This window comes from Artibeus jamaicensis, unplaced genomic scaffold (assembly GCF_021234435.1).
Source record: "Artibeus jamaicensis isolate MK-2021 breed Jamaican fruit bat unplaced genomic scaffold, CSHL_Jam_final contig_781, whole genome shotgun sequence".
Lineage (NCBI taxonomy): Eukaryota > Metazoa > Chordata > Mammalia > Chiroptera > Phyllostomidae > Artibeus > Artibeus jamaicensis.
Genome location: NW_026521968.1, coordinates 6,614,625 through 6,636,013, shown reverse-complemented (window position 1 = coordinate 6,636,013; position 21,389 = coordinate 6,614,625). Strand labels below are relative to the sequence as shown.

Genomic DNA, 21,389 nt, shown 5'->3' with positions numbered 1-21,389 from the left:
CCCCAATCCCTGGGGAATCCACCCGGGTGAAAGGGATGGACTCAAGTCAAATCCGTATGTTCTATTACTTTCTCCCCCACCCCATAACTAGTCCTGGGGGTGAGGGAAGTGGTTCTGGGTCACCAGTGTTCCCCATTTTACATGTGGGCAAAAGGCTTCGAAGTCAAAAGCCAAGAACTATGATGTCTCTAATCTCTGTTTCTCAAACTCGCCTGCATTCCCACCTCTGTTTGGGAACAGATCTGTTTAGGAGTGGGCAGGTAGACAGAACACACCAGTAAGTACCTCACAAAACTTGCCTGGCCTGTGGATTCATTAGGTTAGATTAAATACTGCTGCCAACTTCTATTCAAATACAAATATTGCTAGGTGTTAGACAAAAGCAGAAACACTTTAGTGTGTGTTTATTGAATCTGACACTTTCCTCTCACCTGGGAGAGAAGCCTGCCTGGGAGTGGGTGGGGGGCAGAGGCCTGCGTCAGGGAAGGGAGCAGACCTGGGAGGAGGAGGAGGAGGTATAGTTGCCTTTGCCTACTTCCCATTTTCCCCCAGGACACAGGTCCTTGGCCAAAACAGCAGCTGTCACTTTGGTTTTAAAGGCTTGGTGGGAGCTTGAGTAGGAGAGGTGGGAACTGAAAGTCAATGAAGGAGCAGACCTTTGTGCAAGGAGCTGGGCTTTGGACGTCCTTGGGCCTTCGTGTGGGCTGGGCTCCATCACCCTCCCCACGGCCAGCCTCCTTCTGCTCTGGGAACTCTCTGGCTCCTGGTCAGGGCTGGAAGCTGTCCGGGGCAGCCCAGCCTTGCTCAGGCCGATGGTGTGAGTATTCGGAACTGGTAGGGTAGTGTATCCTTCCTCTTGGGCTCGCAGCTCTCAGACTCAGCACTTCCGCTGCCCACTCAGGCTCACTGGACGATGCCGGAGAATGTGTTGATGGGCATTAGAAGGGGCTTGGGCTTGGCTCTGGTCCTTTCCATCTCCTGCTGGTGTGAGCTGAGCCAGAGTCCCTTGGACTTCTGGGCCCCGGAACATGGCTCTGGGCAGGGAGCAACCTCAAATCTGTGAGTGGAGAGACCAGCTCAGGAGACCAATCTCAGGGGTCAGAGCTGCTGGGGATTTTAAAGGTAGTCCCTTTATTGTAGGGTATAGAGGAAGGGGCCCCACAGAGGGCAGAGGAAGCATTGGAACAAGAAAGAGCACCCTGGGCCTAGGGCGAACAACTGGGAGAGGAGGACATGCCTGGATGGGTCACTGTGTGCCTTCCTTACCCAAACACACCTCTCCAGGGGACACCAATAAGGGTCACACGAACTGGGGGCACACACAGCTGCCACAGTAGGTCAGCTTGTGTTGAAGGGGCCAGTGCCAGTACCAGGCGCTGGATTAGGAGGGCTGCAGGCTGAGGGTTCATAGAGAAATTTCTGCTACCCAGGGTCAGCCATTCATTTCCCTTCTTCCTGGATTCCAGTCATAGGGCAGTGGCCGAAGCTCACACCCACCAGCACACCTGCTTGGCCACAGGATCTGCTTCTGGCAAGGCTAGAGGCAAGAGATGGTGGGGGCTGGCTTCTGCTTAGGGGTGCCCCGTCGGGCACGCAGCCCACGAGGCGGCGGGCCCAGTCTCACCTGACCACGTCCCTGAAAGTGCGTCGATGGTCCTTGTCCAGCACTAGCGTCAGCAGCCTCTGGTCCTGGCTCTGGATCTGGATGTTGGCTGCTCGGAAGGTGTTTGTCGCTGTCTGCAACAGAGACGTGCGTCACCTTTGTGACACATGGCCCTGCCGATTTCTCCCACCCTGACCTCTGGTGTGTTTCTTCAGTCGGCACATGGGGTCTCCGGCTCTCTTCCTGCACAACCCTAACCCCAACCCTAATCCCAATCCTAGTGACTCAGCAGTGACAGTCCCAAGGGAACATTCCCGTAGGACTGTCACTGCTTCTGAGCTGCTCTTGTCACTAGGGGCCTCAGTGTTTCTGCAGTTCTTTCCCAATCTGTCATCCTCAGTTTTGAACATGACCTGGAACACTGTGGCTAGTGCTTACCAGGTCATCAAGTTACCTGGGCACATCCTATGTAACAGGTATGTCCGGTGGAATTTTGTAAGTCCTGATCCCAGTTCCATGTTGGATTACATACAAAACCATTTCCCTGGGACAGACAGAGGGTCTAGAAAGGGGCCACCTATCCTCCCTGACCCCCCAAAACTCAGATCAGGCCTCATCAGCTGTAGCGTGGAATTGTCCAGGGTGGAGGCAGATGTAGGTGGAAGGAATCCCCCCTCTGCACAGGGAGCCTGGGACAAGGTGTTCCAGCCCTCCGCATCCCAAAGCCCTGCCTGACATCTCTAGAGAGTACCCAGAGCCAAAGGAAAGCAGTCCCCAGGCAGCCCTCTAACCCTCGACCTGAGGGAACCACTCTGGGGAGGACCTCTCCCCCTGGGCAGAGGATTGGAGCAGCCTGGGTCACAGGTCAAAGGTTTTTGGAGGGCCTTCCCAGGTCATAGTCCCAGCCCATGTACAGCATCAAATCAGAGAGTCCGGTTTAAATGGTGTGGAGTCCAGCCAGGCATGGGCATTTTAAAATAAGCTCCCCATTGGAGGCATGGCCGGAAACCACTGGGCCAATCCACCCTCTCATTGCCACAGAGCAGGGTCACTCATGGCATTAGAGCTCCTGTGGCTGTCGCCCTGGGGCTTTGTGGGAGCACAGAGGTGGGGCACCTGATCACCGAGGAGTGGAAAGTTGGGTGGGGTGGAGGACATGAGGGGAAGGAGGAGAGCATCAGGAAGGCCCTGCAGGGGGAGTTGACACCTGAGTTTCATCTTAAAGAAGAAATGGGAGGTATGAAAGGAAGGTGGAGAAAAAGAGAGGAATGGGGTTCCAGGCCCAGAAAAGCGCATGAACAAAGGTCCAGGGGCATGACTGCTGAAACACTACCAAATACCATGATGTAAAGAGCCTGAAGGGGTGGCTGGAGCTGAGGGTGGGGAGCTAGAGGAAGAAGAGCCACGCTATGCAACACTGAAGAGTTTTCTGCTCTCAGCCATGGAGAATGGGGACAGCAGAGGACTTTTCAGCACAAAGTGACACATCTGAGTTCTGTTTTAGAAAAATCACTGGGCAGAGATGTGGGAGGTGGACCTAAGGAGTATGGGAGCGACATCAGGGGCACCAGCTGAGAGGCTGCTATGTTTGTCCAGGAAAAGGGGATGGGTGGAGGTCTGGACTGAGGGTGAACAACTAGTTCTGGTTTGTCCAGGGACTGTCCTCACTTTAGCTCTGAAAGTCCCATGTCCCAGGAAACCCCTTACTTCTGGCAAAATTGGGATGGTTGGTGAACCTAGCTAGACCCAAAGAAGGAGAATGAAGATGAAGGGAGAGGTTTGAAAGTGGTTGAGAGAGAAAACTGGCAGGACTGGGTTAGAAAAGAGGTGGCACCTGAGATGACAAGGTTTCTGGCAGAGGCAACTGGCTGATGATGGTACCAATAAACGAGAGACAGAAAGTGATGGGGAATAAAACAGCCACTAACACATAAATAGCTCCAATTTGGCCAAGCACTCTTCTAAGAGCTTTACAAGTCATACCCACTTAATCCCCACAACTAGATGAGGCAGGTTATTATCCCCATTCTACAGATAATGAGGCACAGACAGCTTGAGTGACTTGCCTCAAGTCACATGGCTAGGAAATAGCAAAGACATGATCTGAATCTCTAGTCAGTCTGGCCCCAGAGAACTCTTAGCTTTAGAAAGCCCTGGCTTTGATTTTGGATATCGTGTGTTTGGGGTATTGAGGGACCTCCAGTTCATGCTAACTTAGCTGAACGTAGGAGCCAGAGATCCAGGGGGTGGGGGGGGAGGGGTGAATGTAGGAGCAGGAGATAGAGATTTGGGTGCCCTTAACGAATTGGGCTAAAAGTGTGTTCCACAGCCCAAGGGAATGAGTAAAGGAGTGGGCCATGGCTGGAAGTAGAGAACAGTAGCTATATAAAGAACTGGTTTATGAAAAAGAGTGCAGGGAGAGAGGCCAAAAAGCAGCAGACAGGTAGAAGAAGAACCATGAGAAAGTGGTGTCTCAGAATTCACAGATTTAGGGATTTTAGAGACTCGGAGAGCAGGGCTTCAGTTCTAGTGGTGAAAGTCATTCAAAATTGATCAAAGGACTAGAAAACTAGGGAAATGTCTATGATAGTGTTGCAAGCCAGCTTTATTGGAGTGTAATATATAAATACAACTTCAAATATAAATATTTTAATTTTAAAGGTGGTACATATAACTTCCAAATTACTAGAGGGGGAACAGTAAGTGAACAAAATCTGAGCACAGAGACGTGTAAAAAACAGCGAAAAGCATTTAAAAAATCCAGAGAGTACAACATAAAATGGCAGAATAAGTTAGTGTTGAAACAAGATATAAAGTTAGTATTGGTGTATTAAATTCTTATCTGTTAAAAAACAGACTTTTGAAATGGGAGGGAGGTGTGGTGCATGGGGGAGGGGTGGGCTGGGATGGGAGAAATACACAGAAAACTGTACTTGAAAAATAACTAAATAAAAATAAAAAAAAGAGATGACATATTTAACAGATATACCTGGGATAAAGGCCTTAAGAAAAAAATAAAACAAAACAAAAAACAACAGACTTTTGGACTGAGAATAAAATCCCATTATATGCTCTTTATAAGTGGTATAGCTAAAATAAAATGCTTTAAAAATAAAGGGATGAAGAGTTCTGACTTCAGAATGGCAGTGTATATATTTTTATTCTTTTCCTCAAAACAAGAGGTATATTTTTAATGAAACTAAAAGACACCTAAAGTCTAAACTACAATATTTGAGTACAGAGAGAGGAAGGTCAAACATAAAGGTCAGAATGTGGGAGAGGCTTATGAGTCGAAGGCCGCAGACAGTAGGAATGAGATGGAACTGACAAAGTCAAGACCACAGCGAAATGTAGACAAACCACTTTCCATTTTGGATAGGTGAGGTGGACAAAATGTTTTTAAATTGTAGGTTAGAGTAATATGATGTTCAGTTTAATACTTAAACATCATATTTTGTATTCCTGCAGATACAAAACACACTCATACTTTTTAGTTGTTTCAAGAGGTTAAAAAAATTGACCATGTACCAGAAACTGAAGAAAATGTCAATCGATTTCCGAGTCCCAGTCACGTGGACCTGCTGCTGTGACTCTCCAGTGGTGGGGGTGGTATTTGCTAATCTTGGGAACCCAGGGGCTTGGGTTTCCACAGCCACGGGGAGTGGGAGACAAAGCCTTGGGCCCACAAGAGGCAGGGATGTGAGACTGAGACCACCGGCAAGTACTCCCGAAGCCCATGCTCCCAGGGGAAGGTGAAGTCGGGGACAAGGCGCAAGCAGCCCAGAGCAGTGTGTCTGCTGCGGCTTGTGCGGAGTGAGGGCAGAAAGCTCCCCCGGGAGTTCTTGGCCAGGAACCTGTTTTCATGTGGCTCTGGGTACACAGTTACCAGTTACACTGTCTGCAGGGTCTGGGTGGGGGTTTACAGGCCAAGAAATCAACTTGAAATGTGGCCCTGGACTGAAAATGTCATTGGGGCACTTGGTAAGACCAAACATAGAATTTCTCTAGAGGGACAAGTTTTTACCCAGGTTTGCCATGGATAAAACCTCAACAAATGTGAACTCTCAGGAATTAAGCTACTATGGGGGTCAGTGGACCTAATAAACAGAAGGCTTTTCCTTCCAATAATTATAGACCATATAATTACATAAAATGTTTAAAATGAGTAAAGAAATATGAGAGGGAATAACAACCATGAGAAATGAACACCATACTATTGAAGAAACAGGCATATCATTTTCACTGATTCTAAAACGATTTTCCCTCCTACTTTAACATCCCTAAAGTGAGGAAGTATTTTGCAACCAATGTAATAAGAAAGCATTGTTTATAGTTTAGGAAGTATTGTTTCTTTCTTTCTATGATATGTCCAGAGGACCCAGAGACATATGAAAGGATGGCCAGCATCACTAGCCATCAGAGAGATGCAAATTACAACCACAATGAGATACCACAATGAATCACACCAGTCAGAATGGCCATCATAAACAATCAACAAATAAGTACTAGTGAGGTTGTGGAGAAAAGGGAACCCTAGTGCACTGTTGGTGGAAATGCGGACTGGTGCAGCCACTGTGGAAAACGGTATGGAATTTCCTCAAAAAACTAAAAATGGAACTGCCTTTTGACCCAGTGATTCCACTGCTGGGATTATGCCCTAAGAGCTCTGAAACACCAATCCAAAAGAACCCATGCACCCCAACATCATAGTGATACAATTTACAATAGCCAAGCGCTGGAAGCAACCTAAGTGCCTATCAGTAAATGAATGGATAAAAATACTAAGGTACATTTACACAATGGAAACAAACAAGTGAGCAAAGTACAACCAGAGACATTGAAATAAAGAACAAACTGACAGTAACCAGAGGGAATAGGGGAGAGGGATAACAGGGGAAATAGGGGAAGGGCCACCAGGGAACATGTATAAAGAACCCACGGACAAAGCCAAAGTGAAGAAGGGTTGACTTCCGCCAAGATGGAGGCATAGGTGGAGACTCCGTGCTTTCTCACACAACCAAGTTTAGAGACAACAAAATATTAGCAACAGAAAACACAGTCAGAACACAGAAAATTGAACTTTTTGGAAGTCCAATAACAATGAATTCTTCAGCCTGACCGGTAAGAGGGGCGAAACCAGCAACTGGTGGAGCGGGGTTGCACAGGAAAAGTGGGTCAGACGGACTCAGGTGTGCTGATCCCAGGCATGGGGTTGCAAAGGGCCGACCCAGTGAGCGACTGGCGGATCCGCTGGGGTGAAGGGCAGCGGGTTGACTGTGCTGGTGCATTCCTGCGCAGATAGACTGGTGAGGGAGTGGGTAGTGAGACGGACCGAGTGGGTCCCAGCTTACCGGAGGCAGCAGAGACGGCTGCCATTTCCCGGCTCTGACCCCGCCCCCACACACAGCGTCACAATCAAGCGACCTGAGCGACCCTGCCCTCGTGAACACCTAAGGCTTTGCTCCTCACTGGGTGGCGGGAAGCACGAGAGGGGGACGCCATTTCTCCACTCTGACCTGCCAGCACGTACAGTGTCACAACTCAGCGACCCCACGCTGGAGGCCCTGCCCCACCCCTAAGGCTTTGCTCCTCATACTTAATGGGCGCAAACAGACCAAAAATGGCTCAAGAAGATCTTAAAGCCCCAGAGCCCATAAATCTAAGTGACAAAGAAATAGCAAAACTTTCAGATGCACAGTTCAAAACACTGGTGATCAGGATGCTCACAGAACTGGTTGATTACAGTCACAAATTAGAGGAACATATGAAGTACTAAACTAATTGAAATGAATGGCAATGCACGGGAAACCAATAGTAATGGAAAGGAAACTGGGACTCAAATCAAAGGAGTGGACCAGAAGGAGGATAAAAATGACCAACCAGAAAAGAATGAAGAAACAAGAATTCAAAAAAATGAGGAGAGGCTTAGGAACCTTCAGGACATCTTTAAATGCTCCAACATCTGAATTATGGGGTACCAGAAGAGGGAAAGGAACAGCCACCAGTGGAAAACTTTTTTGAACAAATAATAAAGGAGAATTTCCCCAATCTGGCAAAGGAAATAGACTTCCAGGTAATCCAAGAAGCTCAGAGAGTCCCAAAGAAGTTGGACCCAAGAAGGAACACACCAAGGCACATCATAATTACATTAGCCAAAATTAAATGAAGGAGAGAATCCTAGAAGCAGCAAGAGCTAAGGGGACAGTCACCTACAAAGGAGTTCCCATCAGACTGTCAGAGGATTTCTCAAAAGAGACCTGACAGGCAAGAAGGGGCTGGAAAGAGGTATTCCAAGTCATGAAATCCAAAGACCTACAACCAAGATTGCTCTATCCAGCAAAACTTCCATTTAGAATGGAAGGGCAGATAAAGTGCTTCTCAGATAAGATCAAATTCAAGGAGTTCATCATCACCAAGCCCTTATTATATGAAACATTAAAGGGACTTATCTAAGAAAAAGATAGAAAATATGAATAGTGAAAGGACAGCAAACGCATAGTTATTAACAACCACATCTAAAACAAAAGCTGGCTAAAAGGACAGCTAGATCAGGAGTAGAACCATAGAAATGAAGATCTCATGGAGGATTAGCAACAGGGGAGTGGGAGGAGAAGGGGGGAGGAGGTACAGAAAATAAGTAGCATAGATGGTAGGTAGAAAATAGGTAGGGGGAGGGCAAGAATAGTATGGGAAATATAGAATCCAAAGAACTTGAGACACATGGTCATAAACTAAAGGAGGGAATGGTAGGGGTTGGGGGGTACAGGGTGGAGGGGAATGAAGGGGGGAATAGAACAGCTGTAATGGCATAATCAATAAAATAAAAATTAAAAAAAAAAAGATAAATGAAAATGTTATGTCCCCCCCCCCCAAACAAAAGGGTTGAAGGTGGGAGTGGGTGGGGCGGGGGAGAGTGGTGGGGGAAAGTGGAGACAGCTGTACCTGAACAACAATTTAAAAAACTGAAAAAAGAAAAAATGTTATTTTTAAAGATGGTCTGCAAAAAAAATTATGGCATGTCTTTAATTTGATGAAATACCAAATACCATATGGTATCTGGCAAAAAGAATCAGACATATATAATATATAATCACATCAGAGGCAGAAACCATCAAAGGGAAACAAATGGTGGGTTTTGCAACTTCAAAATGTACATAAATTTTAGGTAAAAGATTCATGAATAACATTAAAAGAAAAACTGAAAAGAGTATTTTCAAAATACATGACAAATAAGGGTGAGTGTTCTCATATAAAATGGGATACCATGATATTAACATGGGGTGAGAATACACAGGAAACACAAAAATGAAGATATAAGTTATCAATAAATATAAGAAATCTTCAATTTCATCAGTAAGGAGGAAATACAAATTGAAATAATGAAAAATTTGACAGTCAAATTTGTAAAGATTTCCATTCACTGTGTTAATTATGCAACAACATTAGCATTCAAACACTATGGTGAGAGTGGAATTTGTACAGAATCTCTGGAGGGCAATCCGGCAAAATATATTTTAAAAATCTTAAAATATGGATGCCATTTGAGAGTGATATAACTTCTAGGCATTTTTAAAAAGATATAACTATGATTTTCAGGATATGTTTTCCCCTAAGTATGTCCCTCACAGTATTATTTACAATAGTGAAAAATGAGAGCTTACTTGAATACAAGAAATCAATAAATAATTAGGCATATGGAGCCATCATGTAATAAATATTTAATAAAATATATTTAATGACATAAACAAGATACCACCAAGCCACATTCACAATGATTTATTATATATTTGAATAAAAAACATTAACTAATAGACCAGTATGTCTGTAGTCACTAACTGTGTAAAAATGTATAGAAAAAAGGGTCGAATGTTTACATATCAACATATTAATAGTCATCTTAGCCAGGTGATGGGACTACCAGTAAATTTACTTTGTACTTTTTGAATTTCCTAAAAATACTAAGAATTTGTTTATAGGTCAAGCATTATTTTAAAAAGGGAGGTTAAAGAAGTATGAGAACTAGAAAGTGGCCTCTGGTCTTGGTGACATGGAGGTGACTTTGCCACAGTGGGCTGTAAGCAGATGGCAATGGATAGGACAGTCACTGGGAACGAGGCAGGACAGCAAGAGGCAGGAGAACTCCTGGGCAAGTGGAGCGGGGAAGCTGAGACAAAATAATTAAACAAGGCCAGTCAATTTGAAGAACTTACAGCCAGTTAGTGCATTGCAAGACCTTATTTTCCCTAACTAAGGCCACAAGAGTGGACGGTTTATATCTCTCTTCCCTAACCAGAGAATACACATAGCTTAAATCACCTTGGTTGGGGGGACAGAGAACAGAGACCCAATTAATGCCATTGTGCCAGCTAAACCCAAGGCCAGATGAAATCAGGGAAACAAACTACAAAGACCCAATTAGAGCCAGACAGACCCAAGACAAAAGGAAAGCAGTAACGCAGACAAGAAATAACCCCAACTACCTTTCACACTCATTTTGATGCATCAGCATATTACAATAAAAACACAGTTGGAAAACTGATGAATATTCTACTGAAACCCTCTCTAAGATTCTTGTCCACAGGAAAAAAAAATAAAAACCCTCAAGACAGACCCAGTGCTCGCTCTAGAGCACGCCCATGCCCCTTCTCAGGCATGAACTTCTTACTTCCTACTACACTCCAAGGGACTCCATGCAACTTGCAACCAGGGGAGCAGCGGCAGCGGCAGCTTACCCTGGGCCGACCTCCTGATCCTCCAAGGCCTCCTTTTTCTCCCTCTTCCTGGTGAGCTAACAGCCGCCCTGCCTTGGCTCATTCCTTTCTATAAGGTTTCTAGGGAGCCAAAGCCATGCCTAGGTTCTCTTCTGTTACCCTCCTGTTGCTTCATCTACCCTAAGTCCTTCCTTTGTTTCACTGTCCCCAGCTTTAATAAACATCCTCTCAAAATCAGCTGGTCTCATGTTGTGAAATCTTTTCTGCACGAAGTCAAGAACCCACACACCACAGGGCGGCCTGAGGCAGACGCCCTCTGGGCCCGAGGCCCCAGCCACTGCCAGTAAGGAACTGGAAACTCCTCTGGAGGTATCTTACAAGCAGCCTGACTGAGGAAAAAAGGAAGGAGATACAGCGGTAGCTAGAGAGGTAGTCGGGTAGAGATTTTTTGGTTCTAGGATGGAAAAGACTTGAGCATGTTTATAAGCTACGAGGAAGGAGAAGTAATGGGGGAGGGTCAAAGTTGGAGAAAACAGAACTGAAAACAGATGGAGAAGAGCCGAGAGGAAATGGAAGAGAAGGGGCAGAGAGATGCTGAGGACCCATTGAGGTGGCAGGTCATGAGTTTGCTGTGGCCCTGATCTGCAGGATATGGATGCAGGGTTTAGTTCAGAAGCATTCAGCCACCTGGGCACAGGGACTGAGGAGGGGGTCTGATCTAAAGTCAGGGTCTGCCTGGTAGTTGAGGGTATCTGAGAACAGGGTTTGGGTGTAATCATGGGACTCAAGGCCCAGCTGAATAGGGAAGTGAATTTCAGAGAGCCCATCAGATAGGATGAAGATGGATAAATCCATATTAATAAGGGAATTCACACCAATGACTATGAATAAGGGCAAAGGGCAGGAGTAGAGCAATGAAGCTGAAAGAACTGATTTGACCTGGTCAGAGGTTGGGAATATTTGTTGAGGAGTCGGGCTGTTGAGCAGTCAGGGGGATGCCAGAATGTGAGTGCATTTTGTAGTTATCTCCACCCGTCTTAGGTCTTCAGGTGGCCAGCAGGTGGAAGACAAGGCCCTAATGCTTATAACACCTTATTTATGCCAGATGATGCTCAATATTTCAAACCGACTGGTTGGAAAGCAGATTCTTTCCGACAGGAAGACCTGCTTCCATAGTAAAGGCTCAGAAAGGCTCACAAGGCCCTTTCTCTGAACACCCTTCCCCCTGAGCTCCTAGCCACCTACCCTGTTTGAATATCCCCAGTTCCCATTTCACCCAGTACTTACAGAGAAGGACCTTCCTGCCAAGTTGGACGACTTGACAACCTCCGTCACGCTAACATTCAGGCACGTGTGGTCTGTAAGGGAAGCATGTGTGGTCTGTAAGTGGGGGGTTGTGGGGGGAGGAATGAGATGGAGGAGAAGCTATAAATGGGCCTTCGGGGAAGTGGGAGAGTTTGAATTTCTAGGTCCTAAGAAGAGACCACCCCCCCATATTAACTTTCTCCCCCATCCTGGTTAGCCACTTCCTGACTCCACCTTGGTCCTAGCCAATTTTCAGTCCTTTCCCAATCATCCATTCCCTTCCCTGGTGAAACTGCAGTTTCTGCATCCTCAGGCATAGCAGCCAACTTTCTTCACTTCCTTCATACCCCTTTTTCAATGAAAGGAACTTCTGTTGAACTTTACAGCTACTGGACGTGCTAAATATGAAGGAACACCCAGCCCAGGACGTGAACACTGCACAGGCACCACAGAGGTGTGGGAGGGCCTTGACTTTCATAATTGTGTATAATGTGTCAAAAATCATTACTGTGTGACTGCTACCAGGTTCTCCCTTCTCCCTGCTCAGGCAGGTTCTGTGCCTCTGAGGAGGGTTTGGGCATCAGGGTTTTGCGATGGACACTTGGAGGAGGCATAAGTTAGAGTCAGGTGGGCAGTGGGAGTCTTGTGAAGGAAATAGAAGAAGTACAATTTTCACAATAAGAGTTAACATGATAATTTACTCTATGCATATAAATTAGTATCTTTTCTCCATTTTAGAAGTGAAAAAACAGGTAGAGAGGTCACAAGTAAACTTGCCCCAGGTCACACACAATGGCAAGTGGCAAAGCTGGCTCTGAAGCCTGCCCTTCTGGTTCTACACTCTGTGATCTTGACCCATTCTGCAGTCACCTCTATTGCCAAAGTCACACGCCTCCTTCACGGAGTTAGAGACCAACAAGTAAAGAATGCCTCACATGTCACCCACGAATTCAACCTGCCTAGAAGCCATTTTATCAAGAAGTGGTGAAATCAATGATTATTTCTTGAGTTTCCCCTTTATACCAGATGCCAAGGAAATCTGGGAGAGATGATGCCCAGATATAAACACAAATGCCTCCGATGACAGGTGTCATAATTGGAACTCTAGTAAAGCCACAGAGGGTCTCAGAGACCGAGCGACTGCTCGTGTTCTGACGGTAGAGGAGAGAGAATCAGACACCGGTCCCGCAGAGGCTTCCAGGCTGGCCAATGTGTATTTCCACTCTGCATTTCTTCTGGAACATTTCAGATTCATCCATTCTTTTTAAAACAAATTTTTGGGTATCAAGTAGCACTTCATTTATTCAGTAAATGTTTATTGAGCCTCTACAATGCAACAGACCAAGTCCAGGTCTTGGGGGTAGAGCAGCCAATGAGATACATTTCTGCCTGGCTCAGCTTTCTTGTTTGCGCTGAGAAAATCTTCCAAAAGCACCTGTGGGTCACACCCTTTATGTCTGGTCTGTTGAGATTTGGCGATCACAAAAGGGGCGGCAGGACACAGCAGTGAGGGACACAACTCTCGTGGGAGACATGACCTTGGGCAGGCTATTCTCTTTGCTTCAGTTTCTTCCCTGGTAAAAAGTTGCTTATACAAATAATATCTATCTCACAGGGTAAACAAGCTTAAAAGAGTAAATATATTTGACATAGAACATTACTCTGATTAATGTGTGTAATGGTTAGTAATCCACATTACCAACTTTTTCACTATTCCAGAAGACCAGGGAGCTAGCAGGAGTAGCTCACATTTATAATTTATGCATATAATTATATGCACATAAATTGGTATCTTTTTGTTATCTCAATTTTAGATTTAGACAATTACATAACTATATTATTATCTAATATTATATCTAGAAGTATATTTAGTCAGAATTAGATATTTGGATTAATAGTGCCTTTTGTGAACTGACAAGTACCTGCCCAATGGAACAGCATTCAAAATAAAAAATTTCCAAACAAAACTCTAGCTCTGCAGCCCCAAGGCAGAGGCGGGAGGCCAACTGCACCCCTTCCACGCTGTCCCTGCACCTTCATCGGGCTTTAGAGGCGCAGTCCAGCGCTAGAGCACGTGCCACTCGATGGTAAGCATCTGAGGGTGGGGACTGTACTTTACTCAGCAGCCTGGGCCCGGCCCCGGGCCCGGTGTGGGCAGCAGCTCCACCACGTCCAGGATTTGGGGGAGGGGTGGAAGGCCTCCTTCCTTGTCCCATCACTCAACCCTCTCTCCTTCTCTCCCCTGCTTGCCCCTTCACTCTCCCTCAGCTCTGCTTTCCCAACTCCTCACCATCAGTGTCCCTGGCTGGAAGGGCCTTCAGGACCAGCCCAGTGGCCCTCAGGGAAATGGTAACCTCTCGGGTCCGGCGGCTGAGCAGGGCCTGGGGAGGGAGATACAGGCACAGATAGGGATCCTCAGGACAGCCTTGTCCCACACATCCTCACACCCACAGTCTCACTCCCAGCCCCTGCCCGAGGGCCTTGCCTGTGTCATTAATGTCCAATAATGGGGACACAGGATAAGGGCTCAGGTCACTCTTGGCCCCAGGGGGCATGTGCAGCCTTCTAGACCCAAAGGACTTCTCTCTAGTGCATCTGGTCAGCCAGTGAGGAAGGCATTTTTGAGCAAGGGGACAGCCCCTTGTTCCTTAATCAGATCCCTCCCTAGTCTACATGTGAGGCCATTCATAATCCTCCCGTTGCTGCAAAATCCTGTGAAAGCCGGGGGACTGCAGGCAGTACCCAGGATGGTCAGAAGGTTCCTCTGACTCTGTCTGCTCCCCCACCCCCACATGCTCCTGACACCTGCTTCCACCCAGCTGTGCCTCCTGACCACACCCATGCCACCAACTGACCTTCCGGTAGCCCAGGGAGAGCTCAGCCCCAGGGCTCTCGACGACGCCCCTCCTCCTGGGTGAGGAACAATCTGAGAAGATGAGAAGAGGTTGAATTGAAGGTGGGAGGTCCTCCCCCCCCCCGCCACGTTACTGAGCGTCAGGAGGGCCAGGCTGACCATCAGTCTGGGTGAGCTTGGAGGGGGCCAAGATCACCACCATATTCATCAGGGAGAGATGGGAGGACTTTCTGAAAAGGGGGGTTGGGGCAGCTGAGCTGGGGTGAGCTCTGGAAAAGGGGAGCAGATGCTCACCTTTGGGGAATTTAGAGTCTTGGATCTTCACCTTCAGCTCGGTGAGGAAAATGTCCTCTACAGAGTCCTGGCTCAGGTCACTGAAGAAGATCTGGAGAGAGGGAGGGAGGGAGGAGGCTGGAGAAGACCACTCTCTGCCAGAGGCAGCTGCCCTATCCAACCCCAGAGCCCAGGGGTGTTGTGGGTGGCTGGGGGAGTACAGAAGCAAGTCAGCGTCCCCCTGCCCATCCCGCCAATGGATTCTGAGCTGCATCCAGTGATTGCTTGGATCCGACTCTGTCATCTGTCTATGCACATATCATATGTACAGCAATATATTTATAAACAGTGGAGGAAAGTATTCTCGAAACCCAAACTCCCTATAACCGCCACTAATGGGGATAGCAGGAGTGGGGGACAAATTCACATAAAGGAGGGTAATATGATCCCTTGTATACACCAGTAGGGGAGCATGAAAAGGTGAGGGCCAGAGAGCAGAACCTGAGAGCCCTCCTTGTGTGCACAGAGAAGCGCGGGGCTGCACAGTGAGAAGGGCTAGTGACTGCTGATTGGTTCTCAGTGAGACCTTGGGAGGAGGGTTGGCAGGGAGCAAAAGAGGGGTGAGGCAAGGTGTGGACAGGGCAAGAGGGAGGATGTTGGAACAATGGGGAAGAGCAGCTGCAGGATTCTCAAAACAACAGGGATGGAGAGAGAAAAAAGTGACCGCCAGAAGCTGGAGCCAGCCCTGTACGCACAGTAAGGTTTTGGTGTTGTGCTGACCATAAACAGCTTCACAGACACCAGCATCTTTGGCCTTGTTAGGCAAGGCCGCTTTGGGACTGTTTTGGGTCCAGACAGAAACTAGAGCAGGCCACATCCCTTACCTTCCCATCCCAGCAAATAAGGAGCAGCTGCTGTTTCTTAGAGCCAAAGAAAACAGAACTACTGAGATGCCCAGTTCTGCTGCCTGACAGCATTCGATCCGGAGCCAAGTCCTGCTGTGGAAGCCCTCTCCCAGACTGCCCAGCGGGAGGCCAGACCCTGTAAGTTCTTGCTAACAGTCTCTTCCCGAGATGCCTGGTGGTTCTCCATGGTGTGTGGTCCCCTCACTGCAGCACGTGGAAACCAGTTCAGTTGAGCTGCAGGTGTGCTCCTGGGCCTTGGCTGAAGGGCAGTGACAGCTACCTGCTCTTCAATTTTGTCATTTGTGTTGCTGAGATGTATGCTCCTTCTACCAGGGACCTTTGAGCATTTGTTTTTTCATTTGTCTATTTTGTGTTGTTTTGGTTTGCATTTTGAAAATCAAGGGAAGAGCCTAAATCCCTCATTTAGGTCAAAATCAGAAAGGCAGCAAAGAAAAGATATAACACAGAAAGCAGAGTGAGAGCTCAGTAAGCTAGGAAGTCAGAGGCAGAGGTGGCCCTTAGAAATCAGTCTGCAGCTGCTCTCAGAAATCCAGAGATTGAGAAGGTAAAACTGACAACCAAGAGTCTCTGAGCGAGTTTACGACTTTCACCCTGGTAAGCTGTGTTTGCCCAGAACTAGGTATTTAGGTTGTGGGGCCCTGGGGTTCAGTAGGCAGCCGCACAGGTGGAGAGCTTACCTTGACTGTGTAGATCTGGAAATAGATGGGTTGGGTGCCCATGCGAACATAGTAGGTGATGACATCCAGGATGAAGGGGTCTATATTTCGGGATGTGTCCAAGGAGGGAGGCTGTGAGGGACAGAGCATGTTTTCAGTGACCTCCTTCCATGTTACCATGGATGGTGCCCCCACATGTCCTCTGTGATGCATTAACCCTGCTGGCCCTTCCACACAGTCCAAGCCTTTCCTACTGCCTAATACACCTGTCCAGGGTCTCAGCGCCCCAGGGACTTTGATTGATTTTAACCGCACAGAGACATAGCGAGCATCTCTGTGAGTAGGGCACTGTGCTGGGTGCTTGGGGGGCAGACAAGGTGCTTGACGATATGACTGACGAGGGGAGAGTCGGACTGGGCTCTAGGTTTGGATTAGTTATTCCCTGACCTTGAGCATGAGAGGTTGAACCAGGAGATCTGATGTCTCTTTCAGTTCTTGTGGTATCTGAACATATTAACAAACTAATTAATTTTTATATGTTATTTGGAAAGGACTAGTGCCATGTCCTGCAGGCCTTCCCCACCACATGTAATTCTAAAGCATAATGACTGGGTATTTTAGGTAAACAGAACAGAATGTCTGCATAGAACCTGAGAGTATCAGGGTTGGAAAGAGGCTCAGAATTGATCTAATCCACCTTGTACATAATCCCATAACACCTCTTTTGGTTTTCACATCTGGTCTTCTGAAATACCGGTCCCTTCAAAAGGACCATGCTGAGGAACTATCAACTTATTCTAAGAATGCTGCATTGCTCACACTGTCTCCTGTCTCTTCATGTGGAAACTGCTTTTGGAGTAAGTACAAGGGTCACGCAAATTGTTAATTTTAAGAGAAAGAGAACAGGGAAAAACCAAAGTCTTATATGTGTAATCACATGGAGGAAAGCTACCAATAAAGGCACATAAATGAAACCTACATCAGATGTTCTTCCTGTCTTCCAAGTTTCAAGGAAAAGGTATTTTAATACCCAGCTAAACAGTCTTTCATGCACATGCAGACATTTTCAGATAAGCAATAATTCAAAAAACACCCCTGCCCCCAACATCTTCATTCAAATAAAAGGAATAAGAAGAACCCCAGTCAGTCAGGCAATAAAGCAAAATGAAGGGTCAGTAAAGTGGCAAGTTTGAAAATAAATACATAAAAATCAATAGGAACCTTTTATCCTAGCAGTAACTATTGTCCAAAAACCTGGGAGGAAGATACCAACCACAGTTCAAGAAAAAAACTGTTAAACACGAGGGTAGATTTAGTAAGAAATGGATAAAATCTATACGCTGAAAACTGTACTACTACCCTGAAGAATATACACAAAGATTTAGCAAATAAAGAGTTCTACTACAGTCCCAGAGAACTGACTTAATGTGCTAAAGAGGCTAATTGTCCTTCAAATTTTGATCAAAATCCCAAGGGAATTAAAAATAAAATGAAAAAAATTCTAAAGTTTATTTGAATTTATGGAAACATAAATAAGCACATTCTGAAAAGTTTTGAAAAAGAGGAGTTATGGGGTAGACTTACCCTGACAGCTATGAAAATATCAAAGTGAGAATTTGCACAGGACTGAATAGACCAATGAGAAAAAATAGGCACCCAGAAATAAACTCAAGCATATGTTAGAATTTAATAAATGATAAAAATAGCATTTCAGATTGATGGGGCAAGATGGTTTATGCAATAAATAGCTTAGGAAAACTGGCTAAACACTTGGAAAAAATAAAATTACCATAGTTTGCCATGTTTAATGTACTCTCATGTATAATGCACACACACATTTTGGGCCCAAACTTTCAGGAAAAAAATCTTTCATTATAATTTTTAAATTCAATTATCTATATTTAGAAACAAAATTGATTATCATATTCCCAGGTATTATTTTGCATACAGTTATCATTATTGCTTTCTAGAGTTACACTTTTAATGCACAAGCATAAATAACAGAATTAAAAACATTTATACAGATACAGAATTGGTACTACCCATGTATAATGAGCATTCTTATTTTTCCCTCAAAAATTTGGGCAAAAAAGTACACATTATACATGGCAAAATACGGTACATACTACCTACTAAATACTGAAATTAATTGCAGATAGGTTATTTAAATATAGCAATTGAGATATTAAAAGTACTGGAGTAAATTATTGGTGATATTTATTTAATCTTGGATATAATTTACTCAGTAGAGTAGTCCTCTCAAAGCATAAAAGTGCTATGTGACCACATAAAAATAGAGGCTTTTAAAGATCAAACAACACTACTTACATAATTGATAGGCAAATAATCAAGGGGAATAAAATGTCCACAGCACACGTGCTGTGAAAAGGATTAGATTCTTGTCATACATCCAGGTCTTACAAATCAGTAAAAGACCAGCTTCCGGGGTTAGGGCCGTGCTATGGTTTGTGTTTAAGAAACTGTGCTCTGGAATCAAGCTACCTGACTCCAAATGGGACTCTGCTTGGGGCAAGTTCCCTCATTTCTCTGTGCCTTGGCTGCCAGGTCTGTAAAATGGGGATATGGAGAAAATGGCACCTACCAACTCGAGTATCTACTCGGTAGGGAAGCCGTGTGTAAACGTTTAGAACAGCAGCTGGCACGTTGAGTGCTCAGGAAGCATCGCCTATTATCATCACAGAGAAATCACAGGAAACTCACAAGAGAAGGAAAATAACTGGCCTGCATACTCATGAGATGATGTTTTACTTCATCTTTTCCACAGTGGTTTTGTCCCAAGTACAGTCATCCCTCATAATCCACAGGGAGTTGGTTCCAGGACCCCCGTGGATACCAGCATCTGAGGATGCCCCATGACCCCATATCTAAAGTGGCTCGTATTTGCATGTAACCTATGACCCGTACAGTTCGAGTCATCTCTAGATTACTTATAATGCCTAATACAATGGAAATGCTACATAAATAGTTGTCACACTGTACTATTTAGAGAATAATGACAAGGACAAGAGCTTGCTATGTGTTCAGGACGGATGTAACCATCAGAGGCCTAACAACACTACATGTCAGGCACAACGTAACTTGTTCTTCCTGAATATTTCTCCGCTCCAGGCTAGTTGAATCTGCACATGCAGAACCTGTAGGTCGGAGGGCTGCTTGCCTGGTACTTGTTCCGAGTAGACCCCAACCACCAGCTGGTTGGAGTTCTCTCCTGCATTCCTGTCCTGCCTCCTCCAACCAGGGGGCCCCTTGGACTGATTCCCAAGGTCAAGGGACAAGAGTAGTATCTGAAACGGGCCCTCCCACCCTCCTACCCCCTCTGCCCCTACCATCTCTGCCAGCTTGTGGATGGCCGGGCACAGGGTATTGATGGTGCTCTCGTACCACGGGTCTGCCCGGCCCAGGAAGGCGGCCAGCTCTCCGAGCTCTGAGTGCCTGGACGATGCCAGTGTCTGAGGACAAAGGGATGAGGCGTGCCCGTCAGGCCTTCTCTCCGACACTCTTCCTGGCCAGAGGGTCCCCAGGTACCAGTCCTAGGCAAAATCAGCTTTGGGAATGTGATCAAATGTCAGCCATTTGCACACCATGTAAAGACTGTTCTCTGTTACACCTCAGATGAAGCCGGAATACCTTTCTCTGAGGGCCACTTGCCAGGGACATTGAGACATACATAATCATCAGCCTTAAAAGCAGAGAGACAAGTGTCGCTTTGAACTTAAGGCATCCCAGTAAGAAGCAGAGTGGGCAATAGACATGAAAAACCACAAGGCAGGCCTCCCTCTCCCCCAGCAGACCAACTGGCTTTCACTGCCTGAAATTCCCAGCAGCATGCAATGAATCCAATTATAAAAGTAAAATGAAAACCAGCAACCGCAGGCTGCCACTGTGAGAGAACACCTCTCTGGCCGCAGTCAGCCATAGGCCCATGTCTATGGCTTCTGGGACAGGAAACCCTGCCATCTCTCCCAGCTCCACATCTCAAGGCAGGGTGACCCCAGTTCCTGGGCCAGGGGAGGCCAGGCTGCCTGGGTCCCCGCCCAGCCCCTAGCCCACACCACTGCTCCTGCCACTCTTCTCCCCTCCCCACAGCCCACCTCCCTAACCAGCCACCTCAGGTGTCAGCACAGGGATGTAGTAGAGCTGCAGGCTCAGCCGTGGGGTGAGGCAGAACATCTGGGTCTCCCGTTTCCTGGCAAGGGGCAGCAGAGCACAGGGGTTAGGGCAGGGGTTTGGCTGCAGGCAGACTTGGTTCCACTATCTGTCCTGCTCTTTATGATCTCATGACTTCGGGCAATTTACCTAATCTTTCTGAGCCTGTTTTCTCATCTACAGAACGTATGCACTGTACACTATCCTCCCTAAGCATACCTCCCCGGGGTAGCCTGGCCTCTGCCTCCTGGTCCTCCCCAACCACTCCTAGATCCCTCACTGCCACCCATGCCCCCGAGCCCCACCCCATGCCACCCCTCTGGGGCCCTACCTGAGGTTGCGGTAGGCGCGGGCCAGGCGCCCCAGCATCCTGTCGTCGCCCAGCACCAGCACCCGGGCCGTGTGCAGTCGGGAGACACCCGGCAGCAGTTCTCCATCCCCACTTGGCCTGCCTGTCCTCCGGTGCAGCCCTGGGGTCCCATCCCAGCTGCCAGGCATCAAGATGTCTGGGGGCCACACCCGCTTCTTGATGCCCCCTTTGCGCTGCAGTCCCACGTGTTCCATCTCTGAGCTGCCGGTCATGAGCGGCTCCTCCGCCTCCAGAGGAAGGTCCCGCTCAATGCCACTGTCTGTGGACAGCACGGACTCCCGAGCCAGCGCCTGGTCTGGCAGGAGGCCCTGCAGATCCAAGGCCTCCAAGTCAGCGCTGAGGCGCAGCAGGGACCTTGGGCGCAGGAAGAGCACTAGTTCCTTCCCTGCAATTTGGGGAACAAAGGGACGGTCGGCAGAGAGGGTATGTGAGGCCGGCAGGGCCTCATGGGGCAGCGCCAGGGGCTCTGTGTTCCTCAGACACTGTTTAGCTGAACAGAAGCCCCACGAGGTGCTCCGCTAAGG

At 47.0% G+C, this 21,389-nt stretch overlaps 1 protein-coding gene across 6 annotated transcripts in view; it reads right to left on the bottom strand.

Moving 5' to 3' along the window:
- Positions 1-372: 372 nt before the first annotated feature.
- Positions 373-21,389, bottom strand: part of PIK3R6 (phosphoinositide-3-kinase regulatory subunit 6) — a 50,588-nt gene continuing 29,571 nt past the window's right edge. For 5 of the 6 annotated variants that reach the window (XM_053672714.1, XM_053672715.1, XM_053672717.1 and 2 more), the window contains 10 exons: positions 20,827-21,250; positions 20,457-20,535; positions 19,676-19,798; positions 16,350-16,460; positions 14,768-14,858; positions 14,475-14,545; positions 13,910-14,000; positions 11,602-11,672; positions 1,625-1,737; positions 373-1,057 (listed from right to left, as the gene is read on the bottom strand). In XM_053672714.1, the coding sequence (XP_053528689.1) occupies positions 904-1,057; positions 1,625-1,737; positions 11,602-11,672; positions 13,910-14,000; positions 14,475-14,545; positions 14,768-14,858; positions 16,350-16,460; positions 19,676-19,798; positions 20,457-20,535; positions 20,827-21,250 (1,328 nt within the window). In that variant the 3' untranslated portion in view covers positions 373-903. The remainder of the gene's footprint in view (positions 1,058-1,624; positions 1,738-11,601; positions 11,673-13,909; positions 14,001-14,474; positions 14,546-14,767; positions 14,859-16,349; positions 16,461-19,675; positions 19,799-20,456; positions 20,536-20,826; positions 21,251-21,389) is intronic. The other variant, XM_053672716.1, reaches the window with a different exon arrangement.